This window comes from Lithobates pipiens, unplaced genomic scaffold (genome assembly GCF_037356315.1).
Source record: "Lithobates pipiens isolate NorthernLeopardFrog02 unplaced genomic scaffold, aLitPip1_a1.2 Scaffold_23, whole genome shotgun sequence".
In the NCBI taxonomy this organism is placed as follows: Eukaryota; Metazoa; Chordata; class Amphibia; order Anura; family Ranidae; genus Lithobates; species Lithobates pipiens.
In genome coordinates, this window is record NW_027507785.1 from 179,443,310 (window position 1) to 179,470,285 (window position 26,976).

The 26,976-nt window shown below is 42.3% G+C and overlaps 1 protein-coding gene across 2 annotated transcripts in view; it reads left to right on the forward strand.

Annotated features, from left to right (window-relative positions):
* CDC73 (cell division cycle 73) overlaps window positions 1-26,976 on the forward strand; it is a 196,007-nt gene that overhangs the window by 37,073 nt on the left and 131,958 nt on the right. For both annotated transcript variants that reach the window (XM_077452676.1, XM_077452675.1), the window contains exons 6-10: window positions 8,743-8,831; window positions 19,374-19,590; window positions 22,509-22,607; window positions 22,856-22,934; window positions 26,278-26,342. In XM_077452676.1, the coding sequence (XP_077308802.1) occupies window positions 8,743-8,831; window positions 19,374-19,590; window positions 22,509-22,607; window positions 22,856-22,934; window positions 26,278-26,342 (549 nt within the window). The remainder of the gene's footprint in view (window positions 1-8,742; window positions 8,832-19,373; window positions 19,591-22,508; window positions 22,608-22,855; window positions 22,935-26,277; window positions 26,343-26,976) is intronic.

Here is a 26,976-nt window from a genome sequence, read left to right on the forward strand (position 1 = left end):
GTCTTGGGGATAGTCCCTAGAAAACTTCTTGGTTTGGCTATGTGAGCACTTAGGCCTGGCACAGTGTGTTGTGCAAGGCCAGCTCCCAAGCTTTAAATCGTGGGTGTCCAACCTGCGGCCTGCATGTGGTCTGGACATGTCTGAAGGGACATAGAAGCTACGGGCCTGCAGGGACAAGCTATGTACAGGCATATATGGGGAGACACCGGGGATGCCATGTAAGCATAGCAGCTGACACGGAGAATCCAGGCACTGCTGAAGGTATGCCAGGGCTGCCATTTTAGCAGTAGCACTGGCAGCGGTGAATACAGGGACTTGCGGGAGCACCAAACAAGTAAATGCTGTATCCAGGGGGGTTCTGGGGTGCGCTGTGCCCCCGCCCGCAATCTCCCCTCTACCCAAGATGCAGCCATTCAATGGTTTCTTGCCTTTTTTTACTTTTATAATAAAAATTAAGTTTTATTACACACATTACTTTTTTTTATTTTTTTAAGCTTGCCAGCCATCCTTTTTGTTAGTATATTTTATGTGGCCCAAGACCATTCCTTTTTTTTTCCAGTGTGAATAATATGCGATTTTTTTGTGTCCCAACCTTATGGGAATTGGGTTTGTAATTGTAAATTGCAACATATCTCTAAAAGACGCCATAAAAATATCACAATTGTGCAAGAGTGTTCTTTTATATACTGGAATGGCCCAGGAAGGGAAAAAGGTTGGACACCCCTGCTTTAAATGATCTGTAGTGGCCATGCTGCACCTTGCAAAACGTTCCCCCCTTGCCTTGTTGTTTTGTGTTGCATTTTCTGTGGCACATCTGTGGGGGACAGTAGCCAGCACCATGTGTATAGTCCTGTCCCTGGTATTTTGGCTTTCCACATCCTGGGCTTCAGCACATGGTCTTCCACAGGACAAGGCGCTCTGCTGCTCATTTTGAGGCCCTGGTCTTTGTGATCGCTTTACTGGGTTAACTTGAAGCCTTCAGTTGTAAAAACAAGATGGGTGCATGCCTGTTCTGCAGCATGGGTCATAAATACTACTCAAGGCATACCCTCTGTATGGCGGATGCCAGACACAGGGAAATAGGAACTAAAGTGCATGCCAGCACAAACTGCATGGGGTCATGATGAGGCGGTCCAGGGCTCTTTGGGTATCTCTGCTTTAGATATTTAGGACCCCAGTCAGCCACAAGACATAAAATATTCCAAGATGAGACTGTTTTTAAGCGTAACCAATCTCTGATGGTTCTGGTTAAGCCTTGTTTGCTCATTTGAACTTGGCCAGGCAACCTGTGGTTGTATCAATGGCCATTTGCCAGACCATAGCGGTCTGGGCCAAGAGCATAGTGCGCATCCCTTGATAAATCCTGAAGGGATCCCCTGACGCTCAAAAAAAGGAGCTACTCTCAGCTGCAGTCTCCCTATGCCAAAATTCTCGCCTGGCTTTAAGGTCAGTCCAGATGCACAGGATCTTGTGGCTTCTGAACTGGTTTACTCCTGCACTTTCAGGCAAACTACTTTTGTGGGTTGATCGCTGTACTATATCCTCTTGAAGGAGTGCTCTGCTGATGCAGACACATCTGTCTAGTGTTGGGGTAGGGAATTGTCCGTAGAGCTGCAACTATTAGTTGGCCAATTTATTGTTTTGACTAATTGATCGATTGCTTACAGTTAGTATCTAAAGTTTTAAAAAGACAATTTATTGTTATGTATTTACAGTGGTAAATATATAACCAGCTATTTCAGGAATGGGCTATCTTTCAGAGGTGATCTATCTGAACAACAAAAGGTGTGTGTGTGTGTGTGTGTGTGTGTGTGTGTGTGTGTGTGTGTGTGTGTGTGTGTGTGTGTGTGTGTGTGTGTGTGTGTGTGTGTGTGTGTGTGTGTGTGTGTGTGTGTGTGTGTGTGTGTGTGTGTGTGTGTGTGTGTGTGTGTGTGTGTGTGTGTGTGTGTGTGTGTGTGTTTGTTTTTTTTTTTTTTTTTAAGAAATTAACTAGCAAGGCCTAACTAAATAGTAGGGAAAACTTAGAAACATATAATTTAACAAATGTCACTATAAAAATGTTAACTTAGCCTATCTTAATTGGTGCAGTTGATGGTGTCAGTAGTTTATTTTATTTTCATTTGTACAACTTTTTCAAATTAAATTTTGAGGCGTGTTTCGGGCACTTTAGCGCTAAAAACAGTGCATGTAAAGCGCCTGAAAACTGCCTCACCTACAGCCCCAGTGTGAAAGCCACAGTGCTTTCACACTGGAGCGGTGTGCTTGTGGGAGGAGAAGAAAAGTCCTCCAAGCAGCATCTTTGGGGCGGTGTGAGAGCACTGTGTTTAGCGCTTCTAAACTGCCCCTGCCGTTGAAATCACTGGCTAGTGCAGCCGAAATGCCTGCAACGCGATTCAGCAGCGGTGCTTTGCGGGCGTTTTAACCCCTTTTTCAGCCACTAGCAGGGGGGTAAAAGCTCCCCGCTAACGGCCGAAAAACATCGGTAAAGCTCCGCCAAAACTAGCAACGCTTTACCGCCAACGCTCTCACTGCCCCGGTGTGAAAGTGCCCTTAAAGTTAACTTGAGCAGCTCCCACCATCATCGCCTGTCCAGAGATGTGTAGTCTCCTGCGAGGAGGCTGGGGGGGGAGCACTGGCACTGAAGTAGCAGTGGTCAGCAAAGCAGAGAAGTGTTCCTGATTCACCCGCTTGCGACCACGACCCCCGAGCTATTTGGTTGGGGAACAAAATATCTATTCCACTGAGAATAACAAACTGAAGAGATCTACTTTTAGAGGTTTAATCTGGTACATATCCGATTCACAGATAGTCAGATTAACATCTTTATTTAAAGAAACACAAAGTAAAAAGACATAAAAATGCAGTTTTGCTGATTTTAAGACTGGATTGTAAGAAAATATTATGCATGGCACACTCCCTTGTCATAGGCAGGTAGCTTGATACAAGCCGTACACAAAAAAAAATTTCCTTCAAAGATTTTAAGCACGTTTGTGATTTTCTTATCTTTGGTGGGGTCAAATTAATGTTAGTTTACAACCACAGTGATGGAAAAAATCCAAGGAGCAATATCTGAAACGTTTCACGATCAAATCAATTTTCAAACGGTGTATGTGGTTTTTGTTCAGAAATGACCTTAATTTTAAAATTGAATGTTAAAAGCAAATTTTAATTTTCTAATGACATTCATCCATTCATCAAATTTGGTTTTACACAGAGCAGCCCTGATTCTCCTCTTTTGGGGTCCCTCACTGCCGCTTCTGGCTCCTGCAGTGCCTCTATCGCAAGCTACAAAGTATAGTATAGAGTGGCCTGATTACAACGTGAAACAAAAACTCTTGTCTAATTAGATTCCCTTTTTTAAATCACTTCCTTCTCCTGTCCAGGACTTCATGTCCCATGAGGCATTGTGCCTCATGGGTTCACAAGTTCTTACTGACATGTATGAATGGGGTACTGAGCTGTGTGTTTACTGCACTGGATTTTCAAATACAAATGCATTCTGTATGCAGGCCAACTAATCGTCTGACCAACTAATAGAGTATGAAAATGGTTGACAACTATTTTCATAACTGTCAGATTGTGGATTGCACCCCCTGTCTACCTTTTTAGTGAAATAACAAAAAATGTGTATATATAATTATATTTATTTAATATAAATATATATATATAAATATAGATAGATAGATGGATAGAATATATATATCTCCGAGCTTTACCACTGTGCATATAGTACAATCAAATCTCAGCAATACCATCTACTTATTATATTGGTCAGTGCTTCAACAAGTGCAAAAAAACTCATGCACATAAAAATGCATGCATATACAAACGCAAAAGCGGATACCCAAAAATAACAAAAACACCCCCCTATTTCAAATCCATATACACTCTCAAAAAATGTGTGTGAATGGGATACTTTTCCCCAGTCCCTATATGAATATAACTTCCTTATTCAATCAATCCTCCAGTATTCACGTGCGTAGCTCTTCACCACAGAACACCCTTCGTGCCACCACCACCTTACGAAATGGCCACTCGCCAAATATAAATGGAAATTCGCCTTTGGTTCATTCAATGGATAACCACTCCTTATACGCGCTTGTTCGCCAGTCAGCAATCCACCGGTTTATGCATACTCATAAAAAAAATATATAGAACCAACATCATGTAAAATGTTCCAACTTTTATTGTAAAAAAACTTGATAACAAATTGCACTCACATGTTCCTGTGTCATCTAGCCGACACAAAGCTTATCCAGCCATGTATGAAAAGTGCTTTTTGGTCCAATCAATGTTGCGCTCTCTGTCTCTCTTGTTCGTTCGTTCACCTGTTACCTGCACTGCAAACGAATCCCACAGCCTCTTTATTTTCATAACTGATTGTAATTGATTTTTGTAAATTATTTGTTTCAGCCCTAATTGTCTGGTGTTAGTTCATCTTTACAATTTCTCTGTTAAGGTGAACTAAAACTTTAAAGATCACGTTTTGGCTTTAGCTGTTCATTTTCCGAGACCTCTGGCTGTTAACGCTCTGGTGAAGACTCTTGTTCAAGGAGTACCTCACAACTCCCCTGATCAGCCCCGGTGTAAGTGTGGAATCTTAATCTGGCCTTAATCTGGTTTTGTTGGCTCTTCAGAAGCCTCTTTAAGCCCATGCAGGAGATTCCCCTGGCTGACTTGAGTCATAGGGTGGTCTTCCTTGTGGCTATCGCTTCTGCAAGACGTGTCTCAATACTAGTGGCTTTGTGTTGTAAAAGCTTTGGAACTTTGTGTTCTCCATATGGACAAGGTGGTTTTGGGACCTAAGCCTTCCTTTTCTCACAAGGTGTTCTCTTCCTTTGCTTGAATCTGGACGTTGTCTTTCTTTGATTTGTCTGGCTCCAAAATGTCGGAAAGGGATTTCTCTCCATTGTTTGGATGGGGTGGGAAGTGTTGGTTTACCTTTCAGCCCCTGCTTCTATCCAAAACGTCTGTCTTGTTGGCAGGCTCTTGCAAGAGGTGCCCTGCGTCATGTTCCACTATTGCCAGGTGGATTAAGTGCGAATCAAGAAGCTTGCACCTTGATGAGCAGATATCTACTGGGATGCTGGTCCTCTTCTGGTTTCTGAATTTTCGACCATTCATGGGTAATGGCTACAAAAAAAGAATTGGTCTGGTGTCACCCGTAAGACACCTCCTTCCCAATTAAAAAAGAAGATAATGTTGGGACTTTGAGGCAAAGGCAAATAGACCATTGTATCCACCCCTGTTGGTTGTAAAAAGGAGGGTATTAAAAGGGAGAGAAGAGGAGGGAAAAGTATGGGACTAAAAATAACATTTGGAAGAGAAGATAATGTTGGGACTATAAATGAGACAACAGCTAGTAATATAGACCATAGCTTCCATCCCTGTTACTTGTAAGAAGGGGGTTGGGAGGGGGGAGGGGGAAAAAGGGATTGTGGGACTTTGCATGGAACACACCAATGGAATATGATGAATCATCTATGAACTAAAATGGCATTTATTGGATGCAATTGAGCATACTAGGCAATGAAAATTCATCTCAGTAAATAACACAAAATATAATAGATATGATTGGAAAATCGCATAATGATGAAATAATGGTAACTATAATTACATAATATGCATCAATGTGCCCAAATTGTTGCTATATAATAAAATAGACCCAATTATCTACAAACATGTATAACATGATAATATAGAGCGATGGTATTAAATAATTGATTCATAATTATCAAAGGTAAAAATCACTTGGTATTGCATAGTTGCTGTGACAAGGCATCAGTAAAAAGCTTGACTCTTTCTGTGGATAAGCTTCCACTCATCAGGAGCAGGTATAGCCTGGGTATATCTGTAATAGAATATATATTTACTATATGATAATTGGTAATTGGTATAACAGAAAGAAGGGGGACAGAAAATATAGTCCCGACATTCTTACCTATGGGTAGATAAAAAAAAGCATGGATGGTACTAATGATGTTGGCAGCCGGAAGTACTGTGGAAACGTGATGCCCAGGGGGAGCTGGGGTAGTGACCCTGTGGCAACAGCATGGCAAGAACCAGCAGTCAATGGACATGTAATAGAAAGAAATTCCCAATCGACAACTATAGTAGTGGTAGTATAAGGTGAATGCCCATAGGGTTTCTGTAATATTAAATGATGATAGTGTGTCAGTGGGGTGACTAGCATAACTGGTGGGTAGAGGAGGCAGTAGCCGTAAACCGAGGAAAAGGTAGTCCAAAAGAAAACACGAGTATAGAGTAAAAAGTGACACGAGTAAGTGATCAGGAAGTAAAGTACCCTGACCAAACCCAATGTGAGAACAATGCTACTAAAGATTACCTGGGACAACAAGTAAAAAACATAGTCCAAAAAGGTGTAGAGTTGTCACAAGAGGACAATGGGTAAGTAAGGTGTGGGCTTAACATCAAAGTGCAATACTGAAGCCAATACGTCCTCCGCAGAATCCCATCAACGTCAAGCTGCGTGCTTGGAAAGAAGGCTCCCTCATCGGAAATTAATAACGCTTTAAATTATTGCCTAATCCCTCCCTCATGATGCACACTGACGGGAAAACAAATCGCGCTAGCACATGAGAGAGGAGGGGAAGGACCCGATGCACGTCGCAGCTCTCGGGGACAAATGGAAAAACCACATACATTCCTTGCACAGACCTGATTGAATAGGCTAACCCAAAGGCATGATTTGAACCCATATTTGGCAAATGGTGCATGTCAGATAATACCACTATAAACTAAATAAAATTGAAAGCAAGCAATCTCATAGAAACAAATATCAAGTCCCTAACTAAAACTAAATAAAATGGGGTGTGTTTCCATCCCCTAATTAGCATTTAAAAAAGAACTATAGTTGTCATTTGGGGATTTCTTTCCACAACATGTCCATTGACTGCTGGTTCTTGCCATGCTGTTGCCGCAGTGCCACTACCTCAGCTCCCCCCTGGGGATCATGTTTCCACACTACTTCAGCCAACATTAGTACCATTCATGCTTTTATTGTGAATCTACTCATAGATGAGAGGGTTGGGACTATATTTTCTGTTCCCCCTCTTTCCTTTATACCAATTATCATATAGTAAAATGTATATTCTATTACAGATATACCCAGGCTATACCTGCTCCTGATAAGTGGAAGTTTATCCACGAAACGCGTCACACTTCTTTACTGATGCTATGTCACGGCAACTATGCAATACCATGTGATTTTTACCTTTTGAGAATTATGAATCAATTATTTAATACCATGGCTCTATATTATCAATCATGTTTGTAGATAATTTGGTCTATTTAATTGTATAGCAACAATATGGGCACATTGATGCATATTATGTAATTATTATAGTTACCATTATTTTGGGATTTACCAATCATGTCTAATTATATTTTGTATGTTATTTACTGTGATGAATTTTCATTGCCTAGAATGCGCAATTGTATCCAATAAATGCCATTTTAGTTCATAATTCATCATATTCCGTTGGTGTGTTTCATGCAAAGTCCCACAATTCCTTCCCCTTTCCCCCAAGTAACATGGATGGTGACTATGGTATATAATAGCTGTCGTCTCCTTTTATAGTCCCAACATTACCTTCTCTTCCAAATGTTTTCTGTCCCATCCTTTTCCCTCCTCTTCTCTGCCTTTTTAATTCCCTCCTTTTTTACAACCTCCTTCCCAATGATGTACAACAAAACACAGAAAAGCCACCCTGGGACTTTAAATGAGATGAATACGGTTAGTCAATGAATATAACGAGCGTAAATGCAGTCCCAAGATTTTTTAAATAATGTCATACATACATTTGACAGCATGAATGAACGCCAAGCCAATGAACATGGCATATGTCTCCTTATGTTATGTCCATTAAAAACTAGAATATAGAGTATACATGTCAATGAATCCTGCAATAGCAAAGTAAACTTAAAGGTGTGTGTGTGTGTGTGTGTGTGTGTGTGTGTGTCTCTCGCATAGACCCACCTGGTTCAATGCTGGTACGGACTTGGAAACTAGGGGACAGTGAAAGGAGTGCTAAGATTATGGTTCCATGCACACTGAAGCCTAAAAAAGCTGTTTCTGGACACCAGATTACTGGCAGAAAACGCTGGTTGAAAAACGTGCTTTTAACATCATTTTGTACTAGTGTGTTAGCGTTTTTTTTTTTTTTTTTTTTTTTTTTTTTTTGCGTTTATCTGCGTTTTTAATAAATACACAGAGGACATTCCAAACTCCCACAATGCATTGAAAAAATAAAACTCCAATAAATGGGCGTTTATGCACGTTTATCGGCGTTTGGCGTGTTTTGGTGGTGAAAGTTTATGGGCTTTTAAAAAAAAAAAAAAAAAAAAAAAGGCTCAGACTCCAATAAACTGCAGTTTATGAGCTCCAGTGTGCATGGAGCCTATAAAGTGATTTTTGTACTAAACAGCTTTAACATGGTTTTTAGTTTTCCTAGCCACCCCCTCCACAAAGTTGAATGATCAGTTAATTTCCGTTAATGTTAGGTTGATTAGATATAATTATATATATATATATATATATATATATATATATATATATATATATATATATATATATATATATATATATATATATATATATATATATATATATATATATATATATATATATATATATATATATTATATGTTGCTTTGCCTTATAGACTTGCGGAATAAAGTTTATTTTAGTCGTGGATTTTAATTCTGTAATGGTTTTCATAGGATGAAGAACGTGTACGTCTGGACAAAGAGAGATTGGCTGCAAGATTGGAAGGCCATAAAGAAGGCATTGTGCAGACTGAACAAATTCGGTAAGTATGATTGTTCTTTAATTTTTGTTTTCATCTTTTGGTATGCTGGGCTTATTTATATAGAAAAAAAATATATAGGGGGGGGGGGGGTGGTTGTGGTGTATGTATAGATGTTATATATAAGCTTGTTATATATATATATATATATATATATATATATATATATATATATATATATATATATATATATATATATATATATATGCATACGCGCTCTCTATAGCACACTCTCTATAGCGCGCTCTCTATCAGGGGTTGACAAATTTTGCTTTGAATTTAGGAGCCAGTTAAAGTTAGGAGCCAATTTTTTTTATTGGTGGAGTGGTATGGATTGTCAGCTCCTGAGGGAAGGCCACTCATTTTCACCCCCTATCCCTAACTCACAATGGAGCACCCAGTCAACAACTCCAATGAAACGCTGTTACATCAGGGTTATGGGCTGACCAGAAAGAGTAAGGCTGGCAACAGATGGAACTGGCAGGTGGCACTGGTTGCCACTGGCAGGCACGTTGAACTGCCAGGTGGCACTATTGGCAGTGGCAGGTGGCACTGGCGGTGGCACTGGTTAGTGTTGGCAGTGGCACTGGCAGGTGGCAGGTGGCACTGGTTGGGGGTGGCAGGTGGCACTGGTTGGCGGTGGCAGGTGGCACTGGTTGCCACTGGCAGGCACGTGGAACTGCCAGAGGGCATTGGCAAGTGACACTGGTTTGGCATTGACAGGTGGCACTGATTGGCAGGTGGCACTGGTTTGGAAGTGGCAGGTGGCCCTGGTTGGCGGTGGCACTAGTTGTTACTGGCAGATGGCACTGTTTGGTGTTGGCGGTGGCACTGATTGGCAGTGGCATGGCAGGTGGCACTGATTGGCAGTGGCAGATGGCACTGGCAGGTACCACTGACTGACGGTGGCACGTGGCGGCACTGATTGGCAGTGGCACTGGTTGGCAGTGGCACTGGTTGGCGCTGGCAGGTGGCACTGGCAGGTTTCACACGGAGCACTCTGTTACTGAAATGTAACAGAGGAGCTGTCAGAGTTGAGCTTAATGTCGGAATGGGCGGGGCCCGTCCGGGTGGGCGGGACTCAGCAGCTATCAAACACCAGCCAATGATTGGGCTGCTTAAGAAAAGGGGCAGGGCCACATACACGTAGCGGCCTGCCCAGATCCCATTGGCTGGTGTTGCTTGTCGGTTTCACACACTTAGCGCGGCCCCGCTGAGTGTGGAGGGGGGAGGAGGACGGCACTGTGTTCATGCGCTGCATGTCTGGGGCATCAATAGTGAGTGGGCTGGTGGCAGCTTAGGTGCCAGGTTGCGATTTCTGGTTGCATTGGTGACCTGGGGTTTGTCGAGCCCTGATAGATTATATATATATATATATATATATATATATATATATATATATATATATATATATATATATATATATATATATATATATATATATATATATATATATATATATATATATATATATATATATAATCTATGGGGCTGGGGACACGGTACAGGAGGTGGTCAGAGGCTGGCGACACGGTACAGGAGGTGGTCAGAGGCTGGCGACACGGTACAGGAGGTGGTCAGAGGCTGGCGACACGGTACAGGAGGTGGTCAGAGGCTGGCGACACGGTACAGGAGGTGGTCAGAGGCTGGCGACACGGTACAGGAGGTGGTCAGAGGCTGGCGACACGGTACAGGAGGTGGTCAGAGGCTGGCGACACGGTACAGGAGGTGGTCAGAGGCTGGCGACACGGTACAGGAGGTGGTCAGAGGCTGGCGACACGGTACAGGAGGTGGTCAGAGGCTGGCGACACGGTACAGGAGGTGGTCAGAGGCTGGCGACACGGTACAGGAGGTGGTCAGAGGCTGGCGACACGGTACAGGAGGTGGTCAGAGGCTGGCGACACGGTACAGGAGGTGGTCAGAGGCTGGCGACACGGTACAGGAGGTGGTCAGAGGCTGGCGACACGGTACAGGAGGTGGTCAGAGGCTGGCGACACGGTACAGGAGGTGGTCAGAGGCTGGCGACACGGTACAGGAGGTGGTCAGAGGCTGGCGACACGGTACAGGAGGTGGTCAGAGGCTGGCGACACGGTACAGGAGGTGGTCAGAGGCTGGCGACACGGTACAGGAGGTGGTCAGAGGCTGGCGACACGGTACAGGAGGTGGTCAGAGGCTGGCGACACGGTACAGGAGGTGGTCAGAGGCTGGCGACACGGTACAGGAGGTGGTCAGAGGCTGGCGACACGGTACAGGAGGTGGTCAGAGGCTGGCGACACGGTACAGGAGGTGGTCAGAGGCTGGCGACACGGTACAGGAGGTGGTCAGAGGCTGGCGACACGGTACAGGAGGTGGTCAGAGGCTGGCGACACGGTACAGGAGGTGGTCAGAGGCTGGCGACACGGTACAGGAGGTGGTCAGAGGCTGGCGACACGGTACAGGAGGTGGTCAGAGGCTGGCGACACGGTACAGGAGGTGGTCAGAGGCTGGCGACACGGTACAGGAGGTGGTCAGAGGCTGGCGACACGGTACAGGAGGTGGTCAGAGGCTGGCGACCTGATAAAAGAGATAAGTGCAGCCAGTGTGTGTTGCCCCCTGTGATGCAGCCAGTGTGTGTTGCCCCCTGTGATGCAGCCAGTGTGTGTTGCCCCCTGTGATGCAGCCAGTGTGTGTTGCCCCCTGTGATGCAGCCAGTGTGTGTTGCCCCCTGTGATGCAGCCAGTGTGTGTTGCCCCTCTGCAGTGAAGAGAGCCGTCTGGTTGAATAGAGCGCCGGAAACATCACAGCTATTTCAATAGCTGTGTGTTCCCCCGTCGCGCGCCATCACACACAGCCCCTCCCCCTTGTCCAGGCACTTTGATAGACAGATCACCCGTCCAATCTGGACGGGTGATCTGTCTATCAAAGTTCCCCGGACAAGGGGGAGGGGCTGTGTGTGACGTCACACGCCGTCACAAACACACAGCTATTGAAATAGCTGTAATGTTTCCAGCGCTCTATTCAACCAGACGGCTCTCTTCACTGCAGAGGGGCATCGCTGGCTGCATCAGTCCTGCGCTATTCACCCCCATCATGGGAGGCACCAGGGGCGGGGGCGGAGTTCCGCCCAGGCCCCGCCCCATTTCCGGCTCAATTATCGGCTGTTTTTTCCTTTCGGCAAATTGCTGAAAAGGGCATTTTCGGCCGAAATTTCGGTGCATCCCATATATATATATATATATCCACTCCTTTCAGATCTACCCCTTAGATTTAGAGCGACTGCACTTGCAGTGCAAAGTGGATTTGCCTTTCGTAAATAACGCCTTATAAGAAATAAACTTGTTACCCCTCAGATTTCTGCAATGCCATATAAAATAGTAGTGGCCGTTCTTAAAGTGAACCTGTCTGGTCAAAGTATATAAATGAACGTAATTGTTAAGGTTTAGGCAGTACCTGCTCTTTTTTTCCTTTGCATTTTGGGGCTATAGAGCATGTACACGGGACCCTCTACTTTGGATTTTAACTAAGTTGCTTTTAAGCCCTTTTCTTTTTGTCTGCTGGTCTAAATGTTTACACGGCCTTTTTTTAGATCAAAAGTTCAAGATCTTTGTTTTGCATTTTGCCCCTGGAAAACCTTTTATCTTGAAGTCCTCACAATGAGGTGTTGCTCCCACTTGTCAGATATGTGTTGTGCTGTGAGGCAGATGCTTTGTTGTGGCATACAACATTATTAATTTGTTGCCATTTTGTTTGGCCTGTCTCCACTGCACCTTGTGCCAAGGTACTAGGTACTCATGTTCCCTCTCAGGGCATCACCATAATTGAATATCTGGAGAACCTTCTTCTGAAGCAACAGTCGGCTCAGGCTCTGTCAGCCAATGTTCAACAGACTATGCGGAGATTTGGGAGGATCCTAGCCTCGTAATTTTCAAGTATCCAGGCCTGATCTTACACGTGGGCCCTGTCCAAGGTTTTCCTTCCCCTGGACAAACGCCATTCTCTCTCTCTGCCCACAGTTTGACTCTGTAGTCCAGGAACCACCTAATATTTTTTTACATAAGGGTCTTAACCTACTTGTTTCCTCCTTCAAGATAGTTCTATGTGTCCAATTTCATTCCAGACTGTTGTACTTCCACATTCTGCCAGTGTGGGGTAAGAGGTTGCAGTCTCTGGATCGTCCCATACGCCTGATCAGTAGGACCAAGGTTGATTTTTGGCATGGGGGGGGGGGGGTCACAAGTTCAGTGCTAAAATTAAGAAAAAACCTTCCTTTCAATGCTTTGGAAAGTTTTTGTGACGCCTGTCAGGCTGGGGAGGAGTCTAGGGATCCGCTTAGTACTGGGGGCGATTCTGTTATCCCTTCAGTGCAGGACCTCTTGTCTGTGAGGTCATCTGACAAAGATTCAGGACGATGTCCTAGCTAAAACTGGCCTTGGTCAGAAAGGCTCCTCAGGTGGCTCTGAAGGCTCTGCTGACTACCTCTGATCTGTTCTTGTATTTTTTTTTTTTTTTTTTTTGGGGGGGAGGGGAAAGAGGACTGCTGGCTTTTGTTTGCTTTATTGCTCACCACCCAGTTTGAATTCTTGGGCATACATTATGGGACACAGGCCCCACCGCTCTGTACTTATGCTCCACTCCTACTATTGCTTTCTGACAAAGCTGAGACATGCTGGGAGTGGTAGGGGTTATATGTATCTGTCCTTACAGCTTCATTTTGCTAATGTCCATAGTGTCCAGTCTTCTGTAGGAAGCGGCATAACCCCGTCTACCTGAATACTCTCTATCCCCATAATGTACTCCATGAAAAGGATTTTATGCAAGTCAAATCCTAATTTTGTTTAACCGTCAAGCCTCCCATTTTGCCAGTACATAACCGTCAAGCCTCCCATTTTGCCAGTACAGTAAATTAGATTTTGAGCCGATTCACAAACTGCAGTGTTAGTGATGTCAGGCAGGAGACTCTGCCACTGGTGACACAATTGCCCAGCTAAGGGAGCAAGTTAACATAATGGAATATCTCCTTTGCTGGCTCAGGGTGCTTCTGAATCTTTCTGCCAGTGAGTGACTCCATAAGAAAGTGTTCTGTCACCAGTGTCAGGTGCGCTCATCTGGCATGGCGTTTAGTCTGTCCTTGGGTTGGCAGCTTGTTTCTGTTGTCATTTTAAGATGTATTTCCATTTTTTTTTTTTTTTTTTTTTTTGCAGCCAGATTGAGAGAACATCTAGAGATTTGTCCATCTGCCTGTAAAGTGTGGATGGAGGAATCTGTAGATTGTTTTTGTTCAGCCTAACTTTACACTGTTCTTGGGACAGGGTCACTCGGAAATTGTTCAGAAATGCTTGCAGCCTGCTGTAAGACCTTTTCCTGAGAAACCTCTAAAAGGTAAATGTTCCAATTAATGGAGTGCTGCGTCCCAAAGACTTCAATGCAAAAGTTTCAGTTTTGGCACCAAAATTTCAATTTTGCCGCACCATTACTTGTTGGCAAAACCCTGACTATAAGATACTGCAGGTGACATCCTTTAAAAAAAAAAAAAAAAAAACACATTCTAGACTAAAAATAATGGCGTGGCTTTCGATAACATTACACAAAGTGCGGGTTTTATAAAAAAAAAAAAATGGTGCGATCACTTACCTGGAATTGCATTTCTAGATCTCTTTTCTCCCTGGGGACTCAAAGCACTCAAACTGTTGATGTCTTTTGAAGAGAAGGATTTGTTGGGAGTTATTTGAAATGCACATAAAAAGCAGCGCTAATTCCAATATAGTAATGTCATATAATAAACAAGTAAAAAAAAACATCAAGTACAGTGCATCTGGAAAGTGTTCACAACTTCACTTTTTCCACTTTTTGTTAATGGTGTATAAAAAAAATATTAATGAATAAAAACGCTGCTGCTATACAGAAAATGCTGATCACTTGAAAGGCATATAAATGTAAATATAGCGCTCACAAACACATTAAGTGAAAAAACAATAAAAAATTATCAACAAAACGAAGTCCAAAGAAGTGACTATAGGTGCTCCAATCCAAAGTGAAGGAAATATAATATAAGGTGCTTTAGAAATGTTCTGGTGTACAACACCCCCTCATGTATCCCCACTCACCAGATCAGGGCGGCCCCCAGCTTTTCAGTCTGGTGGGTCACTTAAAGCTTAATGTCAATATCCTGGGATGGTGGATATGGCGTCAAATCATTAGATCCAGAATTCCTTTGTCAAAGACCAGATGACGCCCTGTGTGAGGGTGAAACAATGCCATTTCCGGTATCACTGACATCACTTCCAGTCCCATTGAACGTACGCCAGGAACAGCGTTTTTATACTCACAGCTCCATGTTTGAGGCTTGTTTTGATCTGATTTTTGTAAGTACCCATTCTATTGTACAATAATAATTTTTTTTTTTTAATGGTACTTCACTATCTGCTCCGTTCTTTTTTACTTCTGGATACCTGTTTGTCCCGCTGAGAATTCTTAAATAAATTCTGGATCTGATGATTTACCGCCATATCCACCATTCCAGGATTTTGTCATTAAGCTTTTAAGTGACCCACCAGACTGAAAAGCTGGGGGTCGTCCCGATCTGGTGAGTGAGAATACATGAGGGGTTGTTGTACACCAGAACATTTCTGAAGCACCTTATATTATATTTACTTCACTTTGGATTGGAGCACCTATAGTCACTTCTTTGGACTTCGGTTTTTTTTGTTCATCATTTTTTTTTTTTTTTTCACTTATTGTGTTTGCGAGCCCTATATTTGTTATGTTACAGCCTTATTCCAAAATTGATTCAATTTATAGTTCACGTGAAAATTCTACCAACAATACCCCATAATGACAACATGAAAGTAGTTTGTTTGAAATCGTACTGAAAATTGAAATTTTATATATATATATATATATAAAATGAAAAAAAAAATCATTTACATAGGTTTTCACAGCATTTGCTCAATACTTTGTTGAAGCACCTTTGGCACCAATTTACAGCCCAAGCCTTTTTGAGTATGGTGCTCCAACTTGGCTGCATTCATCTTTCCTTTGATCCTGACCAGTCTCCCACTTTTTTCCGCTGAAAAACATCCCTACAGCATGATGCAGCCACCACTATGCTTCACTGTTGAGGTGATATTGGCCAGATGAGCGGTGCCTGGTTTCCTCCAGACGCTTGCCAAAGAGTTCAATCTTTGTTTTGTTCGACCAGAGAATTTTTGTTTCTCATGGTCTGAGTTCTTCAGGTTCCTTTTGGCAAACTCCAGGTGGGCTATCATGTGCCTTTTTTACTGAGTCACTGAGCCACTCTACCATACAGGCCTGATTGGTGGTATGGTGGTTGTTCTGGAATGTCCTCTCTCCACAGAGAAACACTGGAGCTCTTTCAGAGTGACCATCGGGTTCTTGGTCACCTCCCTGATTAAGATCCCTCTCCCCTGTTGACTCTGGCCACTCTAGGAAGAGTCCTGGTGGTTCCAAACTTCTTCCATTTAGGGATAATGGAGGCCGTTGTGCTGATTGGAACCTTCAATGCCGCAGAAATGATTCTGTACCATTCCCCAGATCTGTGCCTTGAGCCTGTCTTGGAAGTCAACAGACAATTCCTTGAACTTTGTGGCTTGGTTTGTGCTCAGAAATGAATGAACTGTGGGATCTTATATAGACAAGTGTGTGTCTTTCTAAATCAGGTAAACTTTTCCTTTTCAAGGATGATCAGTGAAAACAGGATGCACCTGAGCTCAATTTTGAGTGTCATGGCAAAGGCTGTGAATACTTGAATGAATTGAATCCGTTTTGGAATAAGGCTAAAATGTGGAAAAAAAAGCGAAGTGCTGTGAATACTTTCTGGATGCACTGTATCCATAAAGGAAGTGCTCCTGTTCATTGAGTCTCCACTCAAGAGAAATCCACTCCCTGAACTGTTTATAAAATTCCTTCCAACCCACTATAAAAAAAAAAAAAAAATCCACCACCGTGAAATCTAGTCAAAGGAGCCTTTTACCAGATGGCCTGGTTGCAAAGAGACACCAAGTTGGGCCAGCAAACAACTTTGTGTCACTTGCTACCGAGTCATCAGCCTGCTATACAATATTTTAGCCTTGGGATGAACGATCCTTTTCTTGCTGTCACGTGAGGTTGTTGTAGTTTTATTAAATGAGTCAGTCTTTACATACTTGACTATGGGAGTATGTATATTATTTTATTATTGGAGACCTTGATGCTGGAAGCTGCTGGTGCGTTGTGGTGTCTATGACCATTTAGAATTGAATAGTCTAACAAATCAGGTAAGATACACCTTCATTAATTTCATGGTGGTGGATTATTTTTGCACAGCAGATTGGAAGGAATTTATGCACAGTTCAAGGAGTGGATTACTCTTGAGTGGAGACTCTGGACAATAGGACTTTTTTTTTTTTTTTTATTTTTTTTTATGGACACTTCTTTATACATTTTTTACTTGTTTTTCTGATTGCTTGTACTTTCATACAAATGTGATTACATGACATTACTGAATAGGTACCCACAGGTCGGACTTTTAAGGCCCCTTTCACACTGACGTCCCGTTCAGGCCCGCCTGTCAGTTTTTCAGGCGGACCTGAACGGGTGCTCCATAGAGCTCTATGGAGCGTCGGATGTCAGCGGTGACATGTCCGCTGACATCCGACCCGCTCCGATCCGAAAAGTGTAACGGAGGAAAAAGCTATTTTTCCATCCGTCATCGGATCGGGTGACGACGAGCACTGCGGTCCGTCGTCATCCGATCTCCCATAGGGGAGAGCGGCGCTGTGACAGGTCCGTCCCTGCGCAGTGTGCAGAGATGGACCTGTCATCTCCCTGCTCAGCGGGGATCGGCGGAGTGATCCCCGCTGAGCAAACGGATATCCACGGGGCAGATCAGAACTGATCCGCCCCGTGTGAAAGGACCCTTAGGCATGGAAACAATGAGAAGATAACAAAAATATTGTTTATTGAAAAAAAAATATAGTTCAGTAACAGTGTTCAAACAATAAAAGATCATATAGAATGATACAATTTGAGCCCTTATGGTTCGCGTCTGTGTTTCGCCGTAAGGCTTCCTCAGAACATGAAAAAAAGGTTAAACGTACCAAAAACGAGCAGGATAAATCTCACTATCTTAGAATGGGCTATGCCTCAAGTATAAATATCCAATGACTGGAACAATTACAAATATGTGGGGATTGTCTACCAAGCTGTAGTAGGGTAAACGGCACGCAACAAGCATGCTGTTTACCCCAGTCTAAGATGGTGAGATTTATCCTGCTCTTTTTTGTTGCGGCTTTGAACCTTTTTTCGTTTCCTGAAAAAGCTTTACGGCAAAACCTTTAGACGTGACGCATAAGGGCTCAAGCTACAAATTGTATCATACTATATGATTTTTAATTGTTTGAAGTTGAACACTGTTACTATACTATGTAATTTTTTTTCAATAAACAATATATTTTTTTGTTATCTACCCATTTGGTATCCTTCCCCTATGTTCCCCTTGATATATACGGATGCGGCATTGAGTGCTTTTCCTTTTTTCCATACATGACCTTACTATATTGGAATTGTGCTGCTTTTTATGTGCACTATCTGACAGGTATCACGGTTCTAAGTGGCTGCTTGTTGTTTTAATTTGACCTAGCACAGATTAGAGCTGCACAATTAATCTTTAAAAAAAATTGTGATCTCGATTCAACCCCTCTGATCTCTATTGCAGAGTTTGCCTATTCTTTCATATAACAAGTGGAGAGATCTGCTCACTCACCTGTCAAAAGAAAACATCTCGATGTCCTGTCAAATGTCCCCCATCGGGTAGTGTCCGCCCTATACTGCGCTTGCACAGTACGGAGGACAAAGGAGAAGCCGAAAGTCTCCGCAGATGAACGGCGCCTGCGCACTTAGTACCTTCTGCCCTGAGTTCAAGCCCCACCGTCCAAGTGGACATAGTTAGAATAACAATATGTAGAGCGAAGCGAGCCCGCAAGGGGAAAAAATACACTTCAATGAATAAAATCAAATAAAAAACCTGTAAAGTTAGCCCAATTTTTTTTTTTTGTTTTAATGTGAAAGATGTTAGGCCGCGAGAATTGTGAGAAAATCATGTTCTATCTTCTAAGCAAAAAAATGTATTTCTGTTTTAGCCAGAATCGTGCAGCTCTATCGCAGATATCATTTCTTTGAGGCTGCATTCACACCTGAGTGTTTCAAAGTCATGCGTTTTTACCACGTAGAAGGCAGAAAAATGCCTGTAATCTGCCTCAAAGAAGCCTGTGTTCTTTTTTTCGAGCCCAGGGTGTTTTTCAGGCGTTTTGCTTCAGGTGACAAAACGCTCAGATGTGAACATGTTTCATTTGAAATGAATTAAATTTTGCTTGTTGGGCGTCATTCAGGCATTTTTTCAGACGTTTTACAAGCTGAAATTTCTTGGGCATGAAAGCAGCCCAAGAGTTACTATAAGCCTGTGTGAATAGATGTGTACTGAGTAACGTAGATATGGCGTTTCTGGGTTCTCCTTGCACGGTCAGGCAACTTCTTTCAAAGGCTGCCTTTTTGTTTTCTGTGTTTTTTTAGGTCTCTTTCAGAAGCCATGTCAGTTGAAAAAATTGCAGCCATCAAAGCCAAAATTATGGCAAAAAGAAAAACCACCATCAAAACGGATTTGGATGATGACATCACAGCTTTAAAACAGAGAAGTTTCGTAGATGCAGAAGTGGATGTTACAAGGGACATTGTCAGCAGAGAGAGAGTATGGAGAACAAGAACAACTATTTTACAGAGTACAGGAAAAGTGAGTTTAACTTAGCATGTGCATTCTGCCACTTATTGGATAATGTATATTATATATTGGATATGTAATTGGCAAGCATAACTGGAATGAACCTTTTACATTTTCATTTTTAAAGAACAAGGCAACACATGTCAACCACTTTGTTATAAGTTAAAAAGTTAGTAGAATCGGCTGTACCGATAGAATCAAATAAAACCAATACAAACGAGGCGTCACGTTGGCTTGTGTAAGTCAGAGAGGACCTAAACTAAAAACCCCTTGGCATCATGCTTGCTGAGGGGGGACTCAGAGGAATAAGGAGCGGCCAGCTCCAGTGGGGGATCTCCAAAAGAGGAGGCAAGAGTATGCAATTTGGTTGCACAGAGCAGGCAAGTCTAACTTAATTTTAGCAAATAAAAATAAAATAGACCCTTTATTATCACTTGAAGGCTGGAGATAGATTTAATGGCACATTCTGTTTTGTCAATTACTGTAAACTTGTAAATTAGGGCTGTTACTGATTTAAATTTTCCTGTTCGATTAATCGTTTTTTATTTTTTAATCGACTAATTTCTTTACAATGTAAGCTGTACGTGCAGGGCCCTCCTGTACCTTTTTGTACTGTAGTTGTTGCCCCCCCCCCCCCATACATGGTAAAGCGCTGCGTAAACTGTTGGCGCTATATAAATCGTGTATAATGATAATAATTTTTGTTTATAACGCACATAGTTTTTACCTTTTTTTTTTTTTTTTTTTTTTTTTTTTTTTTTTTTTTTTTTTTATATAAAACTTTAAGAAAGTGTCCACATCTGCCCCATACCGTAATATTCACATATCCTATTGTCCGCTCTGTCCGGAATAGCAGCATAGACAGCACAAGCAGGCGGGTGATGACATCATCATGCTGCTACTAGGCCACCGTCGGGTGGACCAAGATGGCCACCGCTCCGGAGCTAGGCCCGGAGAAGCTGCCTTTCCTATGAACAAGACCGCGGAGCTCAATCCGCGGATCAAAATAATTTTGATCAAAGAAATTAACGATTAATCGAGCAATTAATTGTTCATTTCCGCAGCCCTATTGTAAATATATGCAACACTTCCACAAATGCAACTATAGTTTTCTCACCATTTTTACTTTGCAAGCTATGTGCCAGGAATATTTTGTGGTGCTGCTGTTATCCGCCATGACTCTTTGCTTGCCGGTCATGTGTTGAGCTGATAGAGCCACCTTTATCAAAATGGGGTTGAATGAGGACATGACTGGTCCACAACCATGGCCACACCTCTTTTCCCTGGCCTATTGTCATGGACAGTGATTTTCTGTTATGATTTGATACTTACTGCCAGTTTATTTAAAATTGTCAGTCATAAACTTTACAAAGATCCATTTACATATTTAATCACTCCTTAGGGCAAGATAGCATTTTAAAATGTAATTTTTTTTTTTTTTTAGAAAGTGTGCTAATGCACTTCCTGAAGCGTTTACAAGCACTCTACTGTAAACTTGCTTCGGAGAGTGCAGTTCGCAAACAGAAGGTAGAGCCAGTGTAATTGGCACTGTACCACAAGTTTCTGTGACCAATCACAGCATCACACAATGTAAACAATGGCTGCCATTCACATCTGACTTTAAAGTGGAGTTCCACCAAAAAGGGGTAGCTTTGCTTGTCCGCCTCCCCTCTGTTGTCACATTTGGCACTTTTTAGGGGAAAGCGTGTACCTGGTTTTGCCAGGTACCTGTTCCCCCTTCTGTCTCAGTTCAACACCCCCCCCCCCCCCCCCCGCAGCCTTCTGTGGGACACTTCATAGGTCTCAGACTATGGCCCCCTTGCAAAGCACAGCAGGAAACCCTCAGTAGCTTCCCTTAGGATGGCGGCGCAAACGCTTGATAGCCGTTTGCCGCATCAGCTCGAGTGAGGACACAGCTGGTTACCTTTACAGATAAGTGCCCTAATAATAAGGCAGCAGCTACAGTATTTGTAACTGCTGACTTTACATTTTTTGGGCAGAGACTGGAGCTCCTCTTTAACTTTCATCTCACACACCAATCTTTGAGTAAGAGGAAAGAAAGCGTCTTGATTCCAGACAGCATCCAGTCTGTAATAGTACTTTCACCAAGTATAAATGGGGGGGGGGGGGAAGCACTTAAACATGAATAAATGTAAGTAAAAATGTCAAAGAATAGCAGCAACTCTACAGTGCGATATTAACACACAGACCGAAGTTGGTAAAGAACAGTCACGCTTAAAATAACATAACCCATATAGAGGTAAACGGATGAGAAATCAGTCCCCTGGACTTAGATAGTTTTTGCATGACTCGTTCTTCTCAGAATATCAGTACCAAAGACATGCAGTCAAGGCAAATCCATTGTGTGACTAGACACCACAAATACCACCACTGAGGGTAGAGAAGAAATACCTGCTTTTCGGAGACTTGTCACTTTAGACTTAAAGTGATATTAAAGGTTAAATTTACTTTTAAATAACAAACATATTTTATTTATACTTGCCTGCACAGAGCAGCCCCTTCTCTTCTCGGATTCACCGCTGCAGCTCCTGGCTTTGCTTCTGAGTCTCCAACGCCCCCTCCCCACCCATGAGGCTTACCTGTAGGGTACAGTAAATGGCTTCTAAGCATGAACTGTTTAGGAGATATTTACACGGCATCCAATCAGTGATGTCACCAGCGCATGCACTCTGAAGGGACGGCATACCCAATGCCGTTCCTTCAGAGCTTCGTGCCGCGGGATTGACGTCGCAACACATACTAGCACATAATGCCATTGTCTGCAGGGTGTTTTTATTTTTATTTTAAAGCCTGCTGCTTTGTCTGTGACCTACTCTATACTAAAAATGTTATTAGACATGGTTTTTAAATCTGCTCAAATTTTTAGTTCTGAAAATGTTTTTACTCCTTTTTTTTTTTTTTTTCCCCAGAATTTTGCCAAAAATATATTTGCAATTCTTCAGAATGTGAAAGCAAGAGAAGAAGGGCGTGCACCTGAGCAAAGACCGGTGCAGACTACAGCACCCACTGTAAGTTGTGTAGGATAAACCTTTTTTAATTTAATTTTTTTATTTTTATATGTCCCTTTTTTAGATTCTGTTTTCGTTTTAGATCTGTGCTAGAAAGCTAAAAATGCTGTTTTTGAATACTTAACTTGCTAGATGCCTGTTATTTATTAAATTGAATCTGATTCCGCCACAGAGCACTGTTCACTAAAAGGTTTCTGTGGTTGTCTGAAGAGGTTTTCGTTAATCTAAATGTAACTTTTATTTCATAGGACCCCACATTGAGAAATAAACAACCAGCTCCACAAATTTACAATAGGTACGATCAGGAAAGATTCAAAGGAAAAGAAGGTACGTTCTGGAAGTTCTATTTTGAAATAATAATTTCTTGCTCATCTGTGACAATAGTAGTACAATAAAGGCTTTTATCAGATTTGGATGTTGAGTACAAACACAGTTACATAGAAATTAACAGCCCAAATCTGTCACCCACAGCTTTCATCACTTTCTGGTCTGAGTAACCAGCCTGTCAAACTAGGGGTTGAATTTAAATAAATGTAGTATTGACCAATACTACATTTGCGTGGATTTTTTTTTTCTGCTTTAAGTTCATCTGCATGTTGGAAATGAGAAAATCATTAAACCTAGGATTTTTATAGTCCAAATGGTGTTTCTGGCAGGTCATCTCGTCTTTCAAGCTAAAATGCATACAGTGATACCTTCTAAAAAAAATTATACGACTGGCTAAGTCTTGCTTAGAATGAATCTAAGCTTTAATTCAATGCCAGCAGCTTGCAGTCTTCCCGAACAACATACCCCACTTTTAAGTACACATTGGGGTTTATTTACTAAAGCTGGAAAGTGCAAAATCAGGCTCACTTCTGCATATGAGCTTCCAGGTTTTACTAGCAAAGATTAATTTAACAAGCTGGGGTTAGAAGCTCATTGGTTTCTATGCAGAAGTGAGCCTGATTTTGCACTTTCCAGCTTTAGTAAATAAACCCCATTGTGTACTTAAAAGTGGGATATGCCTGTATTTGTTTTCCTCTTCTTCCTCTTCTTCCTCTTCTTCCTCTTCTTCCTCTTCTTCCTCTTCCTCCTCTTCCTCCTCTTCCTCCTCTTCCTCCTCTTCCTCCTCTTCCTCCTCTTCCTCCTCTTCCTCCTCTTTCTGGATTACCCTGCAGTCCTTCACCAAAATGGGGTCGGCATCCTAGATTTCTTGCAGTTCCCGCTAAGCTAAAGATCCTATCCACCTACACTTTTTTTGGGTATAGCGGACCTTTTCCCATTGACCCTGTCCTGGAATACAACGATCTCTGCACCCCAGCTGATGTTTTCATCGGCTCTCGGGTGCTGCCGCCGTCATTCGTAGTTGGTGAACACGACAGTGAAGCCTTGCTCCTTCTCAGTCTGATGGCCCAACGGCGGGGAAGGAGGAGGGGGCCGAACTTCTGAGTGATTGCACCGTGGCGTAATATCCCAATAGTGGGGACAGGTATCTGGCAAAAACAGATATTCGCTCCCTTCTGAAAGCAATAGGTCAATTGTGAGGGTATTCCCTTTCCCATACTTCTCTCTACTTTGTTGTTCCAAAAAAAAGCAAAGGAAGAGGCGCCTCTGGGTGTAGAGATAACATACACTTTAATTATAAAAACGTATTTAATACAGGCAACTCACATTTTGGATGTGGTCTATGAGCATTCAGTCGCTTTAAAAGCTGAGCATGGATGTGGCCATCTGATAGTCCGTCAAGCTGAGGCGCTGTAGCCGCTAGTGGCCAGGAAGTGGCACAGACGCCGACCGTGGAGCGCAATTCAAAGCGGAGCGAAGTCTGGAGTGCCGGCGGAGAGGGATGACATCATGAGGTGGGTGGGACCGGTTTCGTGAGCGTACAGGCTGAGGTTGTTTGACAGCCGCGCTCCTTCATCAAGCCACATCCATGCTCAGCTTTTAAAGTGACTGAATGCTCATAGACCACATCCAAAATGTGATTTGCCTGTATTAAATAAGTTTTTATAATTAAAGTGTATGTTATCTCTACACCCAGAGGCGCCTCTTCCTTTGCTTTTTTTCAGACTTTGGAACATGGTTTCTGTCCTTCACTGATGGCAGCTCTGGATATGGCGCTCCTGGTTTTAAATGCTTTCCTTTGTTCTACTGGACAGTAGCTTTTATATTTATAATCATGAGGATCTTTACATAATATGGACTCTCATTTATATAATTGGAATTTTGGTTTCGATTGGTGAGAGACTGGTGGACATTGGGAAAATCTTTGACCCTGTTTTTGCGCATTTACTTGTGTATTCTACTTTGTTGTTCCCCCTGCATTGGAGAATCTAGAATTGGGACACCATGCAATGCTGTTTTATCCCTTATTCCTTCTCTTTGTGGGATTCTTTGCAGAGATTTATTCACTCCCCAACTGAGTCTAGTTTGTTGCCATGTTTTCCCATATTGGAGGATTCTCACTGTTGGCCAGTTTCTGAGAAATGCTCTGATTTTCATCTCAAGGCTGCCTTCAGAAAAGACTTTCAAACTCCTTGTAGCTGACTGGATGATTAACTCCCTACTCTATAGAGTGTTAAATTTGTATTTTGTTTCTATATGGTTTCCTTTTCTATTGTAAGCTATTGATGTCAGATCCTTACATCAGTTGTTCTCCACTTAATACAGTAAGGTTAATGAGCGTGTATCCTCCTTTACAATTAAATATTTTCTTAGTCATGTACTTACCTGTAATGTCAATGGGTAGGACTTTGTTACCCAAATGCAGAGTTTCCTTTAATGTCAAAATATCACATTGGAAAACCTTTTGAGGTACTGAATCACAAAAATTTACCCCCCCCCAACCCTCCAAGGCAATTTATCTTATGTGTTAGAACATGGATTCTCCTTCAGGCTCATGTTTGGAAAAGATCTTTATGCACGTTACAGAGCTCCATTTCTTAACTCCTAGAATCGTGTATTAGACAGGAAGTCTAAACGCGAGTTGCCACATCCCAGAGTTTTATTTTTTTTTAAATTTTTTTTGTCTCCTTTATTTAGTCATGGCACTTTTAATGTGTCTTTGCCTAACCTTTATTTGGGGATTGGTTGTTCAGAAAGCCTGATATTAAGGTTCCACATTTGTTTGCTCACCCTCCTAGTGTGACCGTTTTTGAACATTATAAAGTGTCTGTGAATTTACTACAGGTCCTGCCCCTCTTTGTTATGGCCATATGTACTATTAACTCACAAAAGTGAAGCATGAAAGTTACAAGTGGGCTATGCCCATCTTAATGAGATATCCTAACCATTGTCCCAACCTCCAGAAAATTTTTTTTTTCTGTGCTTCAATGGACTTTGAGGAAAACAGATTTTATGCGATTTAGAAAAATATGAGGGTATGGTAAAGATCTGAAGACAGCCAAGAGATGGAAATGTAGTCGTGTTTGTTTTTTTTTTTTTTTTTTCTTTTTTCAAATGGGAACACCTTTAGCAGAAGCAGGTTTCAAGGGTGAGAGATCCCCACAATTTGGGATGTTAAAACCTGTTACAGGATCCTATATTTCTGTGTGTGTGTGTGTGTGTGTGTGTGTGCGCGCGCGCTCAAAAAACCTTACCCTGCTATGAAAAGAAGACTTCAACATCATTGCTATTACTCTTCATGCACATTCTGATTAAAATTATATTTTCTTTTAATCCAATTTAGAAACGGAAGGATTTAAAATCGACACTATGGGAACATACCACGGAATGACCTTGAAATCCGTGACTGTAAGTGGAAAAGTTTTTTTTTTTTCTTTTGGTATTTTTTTTATTGCCATGCATTATTTGCCTAAAGTGGTTGTAAACCCTCACATATACCCAATGAAGTGACTGGCCTCAGGTGATAGAGATGAAACAAACCTTCCTACATACATTGTACCTCTTTATCTACAGTCATCTTTCCCCTACATCCATTCAAAGTACAGAATTTACACAGGATCTCCCGGCTATGAAAAGCAGGGGGTGGAAAACAGAAATTGGACTTGGTGAGGTGAGCTCCTGGGAGCTGATTGGAGGTAAAGGACACACCCCTCTCCACACAGCTTACAGGAAAAGAGCTGAGGCTGTCAGGCACAGCCTGTGCCCTCCCCTGTCCCCATTCTTTTTCTTTTTGGTGTCAGAATTGACTCGTGCTTATAGCAGAGCAACCAGACAGCAGATAGAATTCACACTTTGGATTGACTATACAGACCCTATAGAGAGATAAGCTTTGTTCATATTTCATGTCTGATTTACAACCACTTTAACCGCTGTCTTAAAACACTGGCTGTATGAAGAGGAATATCATTGTTATGGCAGCAGCTAGCTACCATAACCCTGGCATCCTCTTCTTCAGTGGGCAGTCCTCTTTCAGATAAGTGGT